Source organism: Leuciscus leuciscus (genome assembly GCF_965113295.1).
Source record: "Leuciscus leuciscus genome assembly, chromosome: 9".
Lineage (NCBI taxonomy): Eukaryota > Metazoa > Chordata > Actinopteri > Cypriniformes > Leuciscidae > Leuciscus > Leuciscus leuciscus.
In genome coordinates, this window is record NC_138733.1 from 41,252,640 (window position 1) to 41,267,314 (window position 14,675).

The following is a 14,675-nucleotide window of genomic DNA, read 5'->3' on the forward strand; positions in this document are numbered from 1 at the left end:
GGGGATATTTAATCTAATTTTATCAATCAATAAATTCCTCTTGAAACAAACTTTGTTGTATTATTTTAATTTAATACTGTGAAGCTGCTTTGATACAATCTGTATTGTGAAAAGCGCTATACAAATAAACTTGACTTGACTTGACTTGACCACTGACATGTTGTCTATTCTGACTAGAACATGGTGGTTCCTCAGCACAGGGAGGCCCTCATCCACGGTTTCAGCGCTGCTGCGCATGTCTGATTCACCGTGAGACGAAGCAAACCTGATGTCAATGCTCGCGCTGGAACACGCCGCCTCAGCCATAGCTGAAAAGGGCGCATGTATAGCAGACCCAGCCGCAGCACCGTCGAGGCTGAGGCCATAAGACCCATCATCCTCTGAAACACTCTGAGGGGGAGAATAATCATCCTATTATGAATGTCGCTGCTAGGCGCTGGATTACTGCCACGCGTTCTCGCGTTAGGCGCGCCAACATAGACCTGGAGTCCAACTCTATCCCTAGAAAGGATGTTTCCTGGCTGGGAGATAGATTGCTTTTGGCCCAGTTGACTCTGAGACCCAGATGGTCCAGCAATAGCGCTCTGTGTAATACCAGTTCCTCTTTCGACTGCGCTATAATCAGCCAGTTGTCCAAATAGTTCAGAATTCTCACTCCCCTTCGTCTGAGGGGCGCGAGCGCTGTGTCCATGCATTTCGTAAATGTACGAGGTGCTAAGGACAGGCCGAACGGAAGGACGGTGTACTGATAAGCCTTGCCCTCGAAGGCGAATCTCAAGAATGGCCTGTGCTGCTATTTGAATCTGAAAGTAGGCGTCTTTCAGATCCACTGATATAAACCAGTCCCCCGGTCGAATTCGAGCGAGGATTTATCTGGTTGTGAGCATTTTGAACGAGCGTATCATAAGAGCTTTGTTCAAACGCCTGAGATCTAGTATGGGGCGGAGCCCACCGTCCTTCTTCGGTACTAAGAAGTAACGGCTGTAAAACCCCGACTCGCTCTCGGCCAAGGGGGCAGACTCTACCGCCCCTTTTCTTAGCAAATTCGATATCTCAGTGCGAAGTAGGTTTGCTACTTCCTGATTCACCGAAGTTTCGACCTGGGCTGTGAAGCGCGGCGGTCTGCGAGCGAATTGTAGCGAATAGCCCCGTTTCACTATCTCTAGCACCCATTTTGAGACCCCTGGAATCGATTCCCACGCTTTTGCGTGAATGGCCAGGGGTAGAATGAAATCTGGGCTCCGGTTGCTGAGATTCAGAGATTCATACTTTGTTCACCAAGTTCATATTCAATGGGGCAGTCGGCACTTCGTGCGGCGGCTTTGTAACTAACATCCCGGCCGTAGAAACGGGAAGGTGTTGTATAACAGGCAAGGCTATGTGAGCTCGCGGCACGAGGTGCTTTTCAGAAAGTGTGTGCGTTGTGTGGCAGACAAGTGATTTTCACCTGAAACACCGCCAGCGTGAGCTGGGTTCATACGCTGGGGCATTATGTGTGTGCGTAACACAGATACAGTCGTGTTCATAGGTAGGGGTGAGCACTGTACAGTGGGCACATTTCCTACACTTAAAACATCAACGGCATGAGCTGGTTTGACTGATATGGACCTCGGGGTGGTGTGAGACACTGCGTGGGTAATGCCTATGTGTAGGGGTGAACACTGGGTAATGGGCACTTTTTCTACACTTAGCGGTCGAGCGGCATGAGCCAACTTTATTTTTTTCGACCCTGGATGAGTGTGACTCACAGAGAGGGTGGTGCTTATGTGTAGGGGTGGGCACTGGGTAGTGGGCACATTTCCTACGTTCAAAACACCTTCGGCCTGAGCCGGAATATGACCAGACATAATGCTCTTTTCGAGATTTATGTGGGTCGCCGTGAGAACGGCATTTGTGTGTAGGCGAGCGAATTGAGGAACTGACTCGTTGGCTGCTAAATACACTCTTCGAATCGCCTCTGTTGAGGGAACTGAGAGAGCGGATCGTGCCGATTTCGATGGCGGTCCGGCCGCAGCGGGACTTAGCCATCGGCGCCTTCCTAGGGGGGCTAGGAAGACTTAGGAGGCTCAAAATTCGGCGCGATCTTGGGCCTGGGTCCCCGGGCGGGAGGCGGTCTGCGGCGGCTAGTGGAGCGCGAGTGCTGACGTACATCCCGAGCCTGGCGATGCTATGAGGCAGGCGGCAGAGGCGGTGGGGGCACTGGTTTCCGAGCGGGCGGCTGCTTCTTAGCGCGACCCGCTGCGGAACTGGAGCGCCGCGGTAGAAAGTGTCTCATGGCCTGAGATGCCTTCTGTACCTCCGAATAGCGAAGCCCTTCACCGAGGGACCGAAGAGACCAGATGGTGACACAGGAGCGTCCAGAAAAGTGGCGCAGTCAGAGTCTGACATGTCGGACAGCGTTAGCCACAGGTGACGCTCCGTGACGGTGAGGGAGGCCATGTTACGTCCAATGGCCTGGGCGGCGGTTTTAGTAGCTCTGAGAGCCAAATCCGTCGCACTCCTCAGGTCCGTTACACGCTCCGTAGGCGGGCCAGCCTCGTCCAGGGAGCGGAGAAGGTTGGCCTGATGTATCTGGAGATTCGCCATGGCGTGTAACGCAGATGCGGCTTGACTGGCGGCAGCATGTGCGCGGCTGATCAATGCCGAAGTGGTCCGGCAGGCTTTAGTGGGCAGGCTTTAGTGGGCAGACTTGACTTGGACCGCCATCCCGCAGAGGGCGGACACAAGTGTGTTGCTACCGCTTCCTCGACCAGAGGAACGGAGAGATATCCTCTGTCCTTGGCGCCGTCGACCGCGGAGAGCGCCGAAGAAACAGAGGACCTCAGCCTGGCCGAATACGGAGCTCCCCACGACCTGGAGAGCTCGTCGTGCAGTTCGGGGAGGAAGGGAGCGGGCCTCAAAACAGGCGAAGAGCGGCGTCCTGGCAGAAAGCAGCCATCCAGCCTGTTGGGCTCCTGGGGCGCGGTCCATTCGAGGCCGAGGTCCTCCACGGCCTTCGTGAGGAGGCGGAGAAGCTCAGCGTCGATAGAAGCCCTCATGCTGGACTCCTGTGTCGACGGGGCGGGATCCGGGATGGATCCCGACCATTCCTCGCTCCCGGACACAAGGAGAGAACAGCTGTTGTCCTCCACGACACCCTCGTCCATCTCGTCGAGCACCGCCGTAGCGGCACGCTGACCGTCGATGAAGGAGACGGGGGACTTGCGGGGGAAGCCGCCGGCGAGGGCTCTCCCACTGAAGTTTCAGGCGGCCTCTGTGAACGGCGCTTTTTACGGCGCGGCCCAACAGGAAGCATCAGAGGGGCGGACTCGGTGGTAAACAAGGCCTGTCGAGCCCGCAGGGTCGAGAGAGGCAGTGCTTCGCACTCACGGCAGCTGCCGTTAGAGAGCGCGTGGTCCGCGTGGTCCTGGCCCAGGCAAGAAGCACACAGCACGTTTCGGCCCCCGTCGCTGAGAGTGGCTCGACACGAGCCGCAAGACATGTTGGGCATTTAGAAATGCCGGCTCTTTTAGAGAGGAACACACGGAAGCGAGTAAAAAGGATATGGGCGCCGGATAGCGCAGCAGGCACGGCGAGTGAAGGCGGCGATAATCCAGCCGGCGTCCTCTTAGCTCAAGCTCGTCCCGCTGAGTGCTGTTCGACGGTGCAGCTTCTCTTCTCAGAAGATCCAGCGAAGTGAGTCACTCGCTGAAAGGAGACGAAATCATAGTGCAACCTGAGCGATGGGTATTTATAGGCCTAGGCCACACCCTTATTGGCGGGCCATGACGTAGCGCGGGGAGAGCCTCCCATTGGTGCTGACGTCATGGCAGACGCACTGATAGGTTGCAGCAGTTGCCGCAGAGCAGCCAATAGGCGCGCAAGCTGCCTCGCCTAGGTCTGCTTGCTGCAGCAAATGCGTTTTAAATTATTAAAAATTAAGGATAATTTTTTGCTTCAATATTCTCGAGAAAAGGAGTTTTTCCCGTAGCGTAAGCTAAACTTACGCAACACGAGAGTACTCTCGTAAGAGAACTTTCTACTCTCCAGTTCTAGAGCTACTTCTAAGGCCAAAACAATCTCTGTTACTTTAATTTCCTATTATCACTGTAAAGCTGCTTTGAAATGATCTATGTTGTTAAAAGCACTATATAAATGAAGGTGACTTGACTTGACTAAATCTGATGATTTACTTTGCTGGATATAGCAAATGGTGATAAAATGAACATGTTAAACTAGACAAATGATGTATGGTTAATTTTACCACAAGTGTGCGATTAAATCACGATAAAAAAAATGAATCTATTGACAGCCCTATTGACAGTCTACTGACATTCATTGATTCTGTATTTGTAAAGTGAGAAATTAAATACTCACCTGTTCATCAAATACCTGTTCATCAAGATATTTAAATTTCTTCCTTGAGTAAACTTCCATACGACTAACATTCCAATCAAACATATAATCCACCTACAGTGGCCCACAGATAAATTAAAAAGAGAATAGCATTAGTTTTTTTTTTTTTTTTTTTTGATGGGCTATTGTCGTAGAAATTTTAAACTGTGTATTAAACTAATCATGTTTCTAACATCTAACCTTATTTAACATCTAACAATGGAACAGGATGTACTGTACGAAACCAATGGAAACCAATGGAAAACTTGTGTCTTTGAGTGTGTGCGTGTGTGTGTAAAAATAACAACGTTTGGGAAATGAAACTAGACAGTCTGTTAGAATCTTGTGATTAACAAATGAAGTCATCATTAAAACAAAGTTTGCTTTACCTAGTATCAGAGGGGTTTGCATATGAAGAACCAATCAAATAGTGGGGAAATTATGTAATGCAGCCTGACATTTATGCCATACCTCTATACTATAAAAACTGTTGTATTCTTGTATACTGTGGGATTCTCAATGGAATTTGTCTGAGATCCTCCGGCCTTGCTTACTGGGAGAGATTCCCTGAGAACTGCTCGGGAAGATCTCCAGGCCGTGATTAAAGCATTTAAAGGACATTTGCTGAAAGTCTGTCTGTTATTACTGCTGCGCAGCAGGTCAGTTTAGGGAAGCAAGAAGTTAGAGTAAGAGACTCAGCCAGATGTCGACGGAAGACGCAAAGAGCTAGAGTACAAAGGTTATTAAGTGTCGATTTGTAGACGCTCTGTGTCGATCAGTAGACGTAACAGATTTATTTATTAAGTATCGATTTGTAGACGCTAGATAGTCAGGGTTTAGGGAAAAATCCACTACACTATATATAATTTTTCTATATATTTTAACAAATATGTCAGATCTAGTTCCTGCCCTTTATAACCCTAATTATTAAATTTCTATCTACAAAAACTCTTTTTACCACTCTTACAAGTGACAATAGTGCACCCACATTGATAATTGTTGTAAAATGGCAGGATTCTTTTGCCTGTACAAAGAACAAAAACAAAAAAAACACTTAATGTACATGTCTTAAACAACTTTGGTTCTAATCAATTTAGTCACTACGAGTTGTGTCAGTGACTGACGAATTGGGATCGTGCCTGAGAGTCCTATCTCCTTTGAGTGTTAATGTACCCTTGTTAATGGACATTGGTGGGTGAGATTTGCATTGCGTACCACGCCCTGTGCTGCTTGCAATATAGGAAGCGAGCAGAGAGACACTCACCAAGCTTTTGCTTTAAAGCCGAGTATTTCTTAGATTCACCTCTGATTTTCATCTATGTGTGTTGTCTTCAGAACCCAGAAGTGTTCCTGTGTTGGTGTGACGGTGCGTCAGCGCTTATGGTCTTCCTGAGGAACTCTGAAAGAGCCCTTCTCTACACGCTCTCAGGCGATCTTCGCCTGTGCACTTCAACACAAAGAGCATTTCTTCTGAAAGAGTAACACGGGTGTGTTTGCATCTTTTTCAAGATGTCATTCGACCCGTGCGTTTCTGGATGCGGCAGTTTCCTGGACCCGGCTGACAGTCCCGATCACTGTTTCTCGTATCTGGGATGTAAGCATGCTGACGTAGCGTTCCTGGATGAGTCATTCACCCTCTGCGGGAAGATAGCTATCTCGATGCTGAGATCGAGACTCCAATACCTCGTAAGAGGTGGGGTCCCCTCCGGTATCCCCCGATCTAGTTCTTCTGCCCAGCAGAAGTGTACTTTGGTTAATATGCGCAGGGTGATCTGAGGATTACAGTGGGGGCTTTCCCACCAGGCCAATCCCTGCGGTCCCCCCACTCAGCTTTCCCCGTAAAGTGCTGCCATCTGGCGGGGCCGCCCACGTTTCCCATCCAGGGCCTGTAAGTTCTCGGCTGGTCTCGCGGCCAAGACTTACAGCGAGGCTGGACAGGCCACTTCCGGCCTGCATGTTTTGGCGCTCCTGCAGGTCTACCAGGCCAAAGGGCTTAAAGAAATGCACAAGGGTAGTTTTGACCAAGGTGTGATGAAGGAACTACTCACAACGACGGACCTTGCCCTCCGGGCGACCAAAGTCACTGTGTAGTCCCTTGGTCAAACGGTGTCCACCTAGTGGTCCAGGAGCAACATCTCTGGCTGAGATGGGGTAGGCCGACAAAGTCTGCTTTCTTGACTCCCCCATTTCCCAGGCTGGCCTCTTCAGCGATGCCGTTGAGAACTTTGCCCCGCAGTTCTCAGCAGTACAAAAGCGGACGGAGGCGATTACCTACATCCTGCCCAGGCAGACCACTGCTGCCTCCACTCACCTGCCAGTGACAGCCCCTCTGCCTGCTCGTTGATGAGGGTACCCCCCGCGGCCTCCACCTTCGCTCCTGGGCAGCCACAGCCGAAGCCGAACCCCGCCAGACCCTCCAAGCGTCAGGCGAAGTGGCATTACTGAGACTGTAGACACAGAGATGTGGAGGCCTGCTATTCAGGAGATGGTGAAGGCACCGCTCCTTCCCCCGTTGAAGGGCCGGGCAGAGAATCCTTATTTGAATTTGTTTTATGTTCCACCGCTGGTCTCACGACATGTGGTACCCACATTTTCAACAAAAGATATATTTCCTCATTCTCTGGGTCCCAAAAGGGCACGGTTAACTGTGAGTGGCGCAATGCCTTGCCCCTCTCAGTCCCCTCTTCCTTCACCAGCAGTGTGCAGTCAAAGACGCAATGCCTTCTCACAAGAGTTGGCTCCCAAGATTGGTTTGCAGTAATCGACCTGAAGGACGCGTACTTTCATGTCTCAATTCTCCCTTGACACAAACCTTTTCTACACTTTGCATCATGGGACGGGCATACCAGTACAAATTCCTCCCCTTTGGGCTGTCCCCGTCGCCCCACGTCTTTAGGAAGGTCGCGGAGGCCACCCTTACCCCTCTACGGGAAGTGGGTGTTCGCATCCTCAACTATCTTGACGACTGGTTCATCTTGGCCCACTCACGACAGGGCTGGACTGGTAATCTGGCATACCGGGCAAATGCCCGGTGGGCCGACGTGCTTTTTGGGCCGATACATCTTATACTTTTTTTTTTTCTTTTTTTTTTTACGGCCCATAAAACTCATACATCGGCGGCCCATTCGTTTTGTTTTGTTTAATTGACGGCGCTGGGTTAGTGCCGGTGTAATGCATTGGTCCAAAAAAAGTAAGCGTTAGTTTTTTTTCCACTGACAGACCGGCCCATGAAACGCGTAGATCAGCGGCCCATTGGTTGTTTTCTTGATTGACACTGGGCTGGCCCAATCACATCTTTAAACACCTCCCTTTGGGCTTTGAGTGAGCGTGCAATGTCAGTGTGTATCTGTCAAAATAGTCTGAGACATGGAGAAGAAACGCAAGGAATGTGCAGAGAAATAGCGTGAAAAATAGATACAGGCCCTTCAAGCAGACGCTGTAAAATGTGTCAAAATATATGTTTTCTGCAGCAGCAGGACCTTCATCAGCTCCCGTGGCTGATGAGGAGGAAAGTGAGGAGGATCAGGAGAGAGATGAGAAAGGGTAGAGTCTGCGGTAAGCAGAACTACTACGTTCAAAACACTTTGGCTATGAGTGTAGGAACCCATTACCCAGTTACGCTTTATATCCACATCTGCATAGTTGACGATTACAGAAATTTACTAGAAGTTTAAAGAGACGCGTTTTTATCCATGTTTTCCGCCAAAATAGAAGCTTGATGCAGTTTCCGTCAAAATAAAAGATCATGTGCTTATCTCTTTCAAGTTTAGAAATTAGTACAAAACTAATTATGAAAGTTTTCTTTATTTTTCAGTGCATTTGTTTTACAATATATGGCTATTAGGCTACTGTCATGAGATTAATATTATAATTATTATTATGTAGTAGTGTAATATAGACAGACACTGTTACTAAAAGAAGTTTGATTTTTTTCTTTGTTTAATTTGCACACTGAATATGGGTTGGAGCTTTTAATTTCGAACCCTCAAACTGCACCAGATTGATGAATATAACATTAAAATGCACAAAATTTTCTTAGGGGGAGCCTGCCCCCAAACCTATGGAAGGCATTTTCTGCCAAATTTAAATAAATAAATTAAATGATTAAAATGAAAATTAAATCCAGATTAACGATTTCATTACAGAAAACTGTATGCAAAAAATGTGACAAAATTGAGAATGAAATGAAATGATTTCATTTTCACAGCATTATCTCTGTCAAATTGAAAAATAAAATGCAATTGGTGATTTCACATTTCATTTTCACTACAGTCTCGAGGCAAGACTGCCAATATTAAAATGAAAAGCCAAACGTGAAAAAGAAACTACAAATACAGTTTTTACAATGCTCTTTAGTAACGCTCACGCAATAATAGTGACACAATTCAAATACAAATGTAAATTTTCGTTTTCATTTTAATTCCTCTTTTATTTCACAGTTTTCATTTTCGTTTTCATTTTCAAAGACAACCTGCATGCAAATTCTATGTTAATGAGTGGGTGTGGCTTATTCTAGTAACGGCGCTAGGAGAGACACGCCTTCTGTAAAGCGAAGTCGTCGACGTCCCGTGTGCATGAGTTGAATGTGTGAAACGAAATTATTTAAATGTGATTATATTGTAATCGAGACGACGAGATATGGCGAAATCTGTTAGTGAGCTTTTGCGGGAAGCTGCCACAGCATTAGAACATGGAAACAACCAGCCTGACCATGTTAGTTATGATGTTAGACTCAGACTAGACCATAATCGACGATGAGGTTCATTCATGTATTAGGCTGTTTTGGAAATTCAACTATTTGGGTGTACAAAGGTCTTAGTAACACAATTTCTACAACAATTATAGCCAGACATTAATACCCGCTAGCTTTAACCGAGAACCTCTGCCAATGTTTCATATTCGCGTCGTGCCTAACAACGCCCTTCAGCCGTGACTTATTCAGAGACAGCACTACTAGCCTGTATCTGTCCGCTGTTGAACTGTTACGTGTCTTTTGGTTATTTTAAGTTTGTGTACAAAAAGAATCACAATGCTGATTTTCATTTCCTCTAACAACTTCTGGATGAGATCGAGAAAGCGAGTGTACCTGCATTTACAGTAGGCTAGATATAGCATTTTCCTTCAGGTCAGTGCTATATTCATAATAAAAAATCAGTTTGAATGTCCGGTGTGATATCTTGTACTTTTAACAGTTAATAGGGGTTGTCCGTGCCTATAGTCATGTCAGTTGCGTCTTTCTTCTCCGTGATCACAAGTTTGAGTCATTTCAAAAGTCTTCTCTACTGACTGACTCACTCATTAAGACAGTCTTTGTCTCCATCTAATGGAGAAATAATGTAACTTCTTCTGTTGCTTTATGGTCAGGGACTATTTTTTTTTCTCCAGCGGAAGGAATTGGCTTTTAGTGATTCATTTTACTTCATGATAGTTGCATAGATACATATGTTTCGGGATTAATATTTGTATTGCGTGGTAACCGTTTTATAAAATCAATAAGGTACTCTAGGCTAGTGCTGTATCTGAATAAGTCACGGCTGAAGGGTGTTGTTAGGCACGACGCGAATATGAAACATTGGCCGAGGTTCTCGGTTAAAGCTAGCGGGTATTAATGTCTGGCTATAATTGTTGTAGAAATTGTGTTACTAAGACCTTTGTACACCCAAATAGTTGAATTTCCAAAACAGCCTAATACATGAATGAACCTCATCGTCGATTATGGTCTAGTCTGAGTCTAACATCATAACTAACATGGTCAGGCTGGTTGTTTCCATGTTCTAATGCTGTGGCAGCTTCCCGCAAAAGCTCACTAACAGATTTCGCCATATCTCGTCGTCTCGATTACAATATAATCACATTTAAATAATTTCGTTTCACACATTCAACTCATGCACACGGGACGTCGACGACTTCGCTTTACAGAAGGCGTGTCTCTCCTAGCGCCGTTACTAGAATAAGCCACACCCACTCATTAACATAGAATTTGCATGCAGGTTGTCTTTGAAAATGAAAACGAAAATGAAAACTGTGAAATAAAAGAGGAATTAAAATGAAAACAAAAATTTACATTTGTATTTGAATTGTGTCACTATTATTGCGTGAGCGTTACTAAAGAGCATTGTAAAAACTGTATTTGTAGTTTCTTTTTCACGTTTGGCTTTTCATTTTAATATTGGCAGTCTTGCCTCGAGACAGTAGTGAAAATGAAATGTGAAATCACCAATTGCATTTTATTTTTCAATTTGACAGAGATAATGCTGTGAAAATGAAATCATTTAATTTCATTCTCAATTTTGTCACATTTTTTGCATACAGTTTTCTGTAATGAAATCGTTAATCTGGATTTAATTTTCATTTTAATAATTTAATTTATTTATTTAAATTTGGCAGAAAATGCCTTCCATACAAACCCCCCTAGAAGGACTGAGGTCCACCCACCACAGTTTTACCAAAAATCCTGTGAGAAACACTAGTATTGCTATGCCAATGCAGCTTATAGCTTGTTTTTTGGATGCATCACTGTGGAGTATAGTTCAATTGTATTAATAAATTACAATTTTGTACTTATTTCATCTGTTAACTCTCACTCGTTTATACTCACTCATTACATGGCATTAGTGGTTTTAATGAATAGGAGTTGAACAAAAACATATTCAAGGGCGTGCAAAGATGGGTGGTGTTTATGATCATATGTAGTGGGCCAGTCTGGGCCAAAATGCCAGGGCCGATTTTCTGTCCCAGTCCAGCCCTGACTCACGAGATCAGTTGTGCGAATCACAGGGACCTGGTGCTTAGACATCTCAGCCATCTAGGGCTTCAGGTCAACTGGGAAAAGAGCAAACTCTCCCCCAAGCAGATTTTCTTGGTATGGAGTTGGATTCGGTCCTGAACGGCTCATCTCAAGAACGAGAGTGCTCAGTTAGTGCTGAACTGCTTGAATTTGTTCAAGGGCAGGACAGCGGTCCCACTGAAATTATTTAAAAAGGCTCCTGGGGCATATGGCATATCACGGTCATGCTGCTCTTATTGCTTCATATGAGACCACTTCAGCATTGGTTACACGACCAAGTCCCGAGATAGGCATGGCACTGTGGCACTCTCCGAGTGACCATCACTCCAACCTACCGCTAAGCTTTCAGCCCGTGGTCAGACCTTGCTTTTCTATGGGCCGGAGTTCCCCTAGAACAAGTGTCCAGGCTTGTTGTTGTCTCAACAGATGCCTTCACCACCGGCTGGGGTGACGTGTGCAACAGGCATGCTACCTTGGGCTCCTCGACAGGACCTTGACTGCAGTAGCTTATCAATTGCCTTGAGTTGCTAACAATGTTCCTTGCCCTCCACCAGTTTCTACGTTGCTGCGGCACAGGCATATACTGATCTGGACAGACAACACATCAACCGTTGCGTACATCAACCGTCAAAGTGGTCTACACTCCTGTCGCATAACGCAACTCGCCCTGCCATCTCCTCCTCTGGAGTCAGAAGCGATGCAGGTTATATTCCGGGCAAGCTCAATCCTGCAACCGACACACTCCCACGACAGCTCACACTCCTGGGAGAGTAGAGACTCCACCCCCAGGTGGTCCAGCTAATTTGGAGGCCCTTCGGAGCCACTCAGGTAGACATGTTTGCTGCTCTGGACACGTCCCACTGCCAGTTGTTCTATTGCCTGACCGAGGGGACCCTCGGTACGAATGCACTGGCACACAGCTGGCCCCAGGGCCTATGGAAAATATGCATTTCCCCTAGTGAGCCTAATCACACAGTTCCTGTGCAAGGTCAGGGAGGACGAGGAGCAGGTCTTGCTGGTAGCGCCATATTGGGCCACCCGGACCTGGTTCCCGGAACTCATGCTCCTCCCCCCTCCCTGGCACATTCCCCTGAGGAAGGACCTGCTTTCTCAGGGAACGGGCACCATATGGCACCGAGTCATTCTTTCCTTTCTGCAAGATGGGTAAAAGACACACTATGCAGTTTCCGTTTTTCTCAAACAGCGACCCCTAGAGTCGCTGTGGAGTACTTGTATTTAACGTTACTCTCATAAATACCACTCACACAGAGCCGTCTCTGCACTCTTCTGACCGCGTTTTCTTCTTCAACTGAAATGACTTGCCATGATTCACGTCTGAAATGCGTGCTAGTGTCTTCCATAGAGGCTGCTTCAAATGTTGTTGATGTATATGACGTCGTGCCTTAAAGCAAGTCGTGATTCTCGCGAGAGTTGTCGGGGCGCCGCCTCTCACGCAGGATGTGGTCTCTGTAGCGTCCCTTTCTGGATGGATTAGGCACACTTTCCCAGTGTTTGGGGCAAGTAGTAACAGCAGTGATTGACTTCTTTATGTAAGCCCTGTCCAAGGGGTGTGGGAGGATCAGGCGGCTTATGCGGAGCACTGGAAGGTGCAGCAATTGTGGCGTTTTTCTTAGGGATCCCAATTCATCAGGCACTGATGTAACTCGTAGTGACTGACTGAATGAGAACATCGATGTTACCTATTGTAACCCTGTTCCCTGAAGGAGGAAACGGAGACGTTACTTCCCATCGTCACTATCCCTGTGCTCACCGCTGAGCGACCAGGCACTGCTCTGCTCTTCAGTGAAAGCTTGGTGAGTGTCTCTATACTTGATTTCTATATACCTGCAGCACAGGGAATGGTTTGCGATGCAAATCTCACTTGCCAATGTCTATTGGCTGGTTCTGTTAACACGAGAAGGTTATAGGACTCTCAGGCGAGACCCTAATTCGTTAGGCACTGACGTAATGTATTCGTTCCCTCCTTCAGGAAACGGGGGTTACAATAGGTAACCTAGATGTTTTATAACGTTATAACTGCATTTTATTACGTTTAATGTCATTAACAAAGGTTGAACTGTCCTTATTTGGAAAACTCACCTGGCCATAAACCAGAACATCTAAACGAATGCCATATCCATTGATCAGGGTCCTGGTGTCTTTGCCATCACTGTTCTTGTAGTATTTAGCAAATCTGTAAAGATTACACAAAAACACCCATTTATTTGCAACATTTGTTCACTTCTTCTGAAGAATCATCTTTACTAGTTACTGTTAGACTGGAACCAAGCTGTCTAGACTCAGAAAGGGCTACACTCTTAAGCCTGGAACACACCAAGCCGACGGTCGGCCGTCGGGCAGTTTCCGTGCGTCGGCCGACTAAATCTTCTCAGTGTGTTCTGCACCGTCGGCTGAAATTGGTCCTCGTCGGCTTTGTAACGGCCGATTCGACATGTTGAATCGGCGTCGGGCCGTCGGTGAAAGAGGGAACTCTGATTGGCTGTTCAGCTTAGTGACCGAGTCATTGCACGAGAATAATAGCAAAATAGCGGGCAAAGTCAAAACGGTACAGATAGAAGGCTGTTCTAATGATATGTCATCTTATCTGAGTGTTCCTTGGCGAATATTTCAAAATTAACACGAGAGGAGTGGAATAAAGACAGTGTTTAGCAGGATTGATATTCAAAACGGTAAGCACGCACTGCTTTGTTTACGGTTTGTGTAACTGCAGCCGGCAGCGCCGGTTTCCCTTTTTGAATGACGAATATAGACGAATATATCTGCAGAAATAGACAGCTGTCTCATTTACACGCAGGCGCAGAACGCGCATTCTAGCTGACAGTCGGCTGTAGTTCTCTCGGTGTGTTCAAGTGCAGCTTTTTACCCCGACGCGAGGCGACAACACAGTCGGCTTTCATCAGCGCTAGTTCGTCTGCGTCGGCTTGGTGTGTTCCAGGCTTTAGAAAACAAAGGACTTTTATGGAAATTAGCTTTTAAACTCTCTTCAACATGGGCATCCTCATCCTGAGTCACTGAGTCAATCTCAATTTAATTTTAAAGCCCAAAAAAACAACAGTGGTTGAGCATTGCGCTGAACAATATAATTTAAAAGAAAACTAAAAGGCAAAAAAACAATATGACAATAAGACACAAACACACAATTGATGTTTAGACAAACCCCATTTGACTCAGTGATTATAAGCCTTCTCAAAGAGAGGTTTTTAATTTTGCTTTAAAATGTGATTCTGACAAGATTATTCTAATAGAGAGTGGTAGGCTGTTCCACAGTTTAGGGCCGGCTATGGCAAAAGCCTGGTCAACTTTTTTCTGTGACTTTAAACATCTAGCTGATAAGAAGGTGCTAGTCCATTTAAAACCTTAAAAACAAAGAGTAACATTTTAAACTCTATTCTAAAACAGACTGACAGCCAGTGCAAAGAGTGTAAGTCGGGGGTGATTTGTTCGTATTTGCGAGTGCCAGTCAGAAGTCTAGCAGCTATGTTTTGGACTGTTT

At 46.4% G+C, this 14,675-nt stretch overlaps 1 protein-coding gene across 3 annotated transcripts in view; it reads right to left on the bottom strand.

The window, feature by feature from the left end:
• Nucleotides 1–14,675, bottom strand: part of LOC309505567 (P2X purinoceptor 4a-like) — a 35,102-nt gene that overhangs the window by 10,508 nt on the left and 9,919 nt on the right. Inside the window, exons 7-10 of one of the 3 annotated variants that reach the window (XM_082178982.1) lie at nucleotides 13,262–13,355; nucleotides 5,333–5,398; nucleotides 4,357–4,449; nucleotides 239–3,687 (exon numbers count right to left, since the gene is read on the bottom strand). In XM_082178982.1, coding sequence (XP_082035108.1) covers nucleotides 3,613–3,687; nucleotides 4,357–4,449; nucleotides 5,333–5,398; nucleotides 13,262–13,355 — 328 coding nt within the window. In that variant the 3' untranslated portion in view covers nucleotides 239–3,612. Of the gene's footprint in view, nucleotides 1–238; nucleotides 3,688–4,356; nucleotides 4,450–5,332; nucleotides 5,399–13,261; nucleotides 13,356–14,675 lie in introns of those variants that run through there. The other 2 variants (XM_082178983.1, XM_082178984.1) reach the window with 2 other exon arrangements.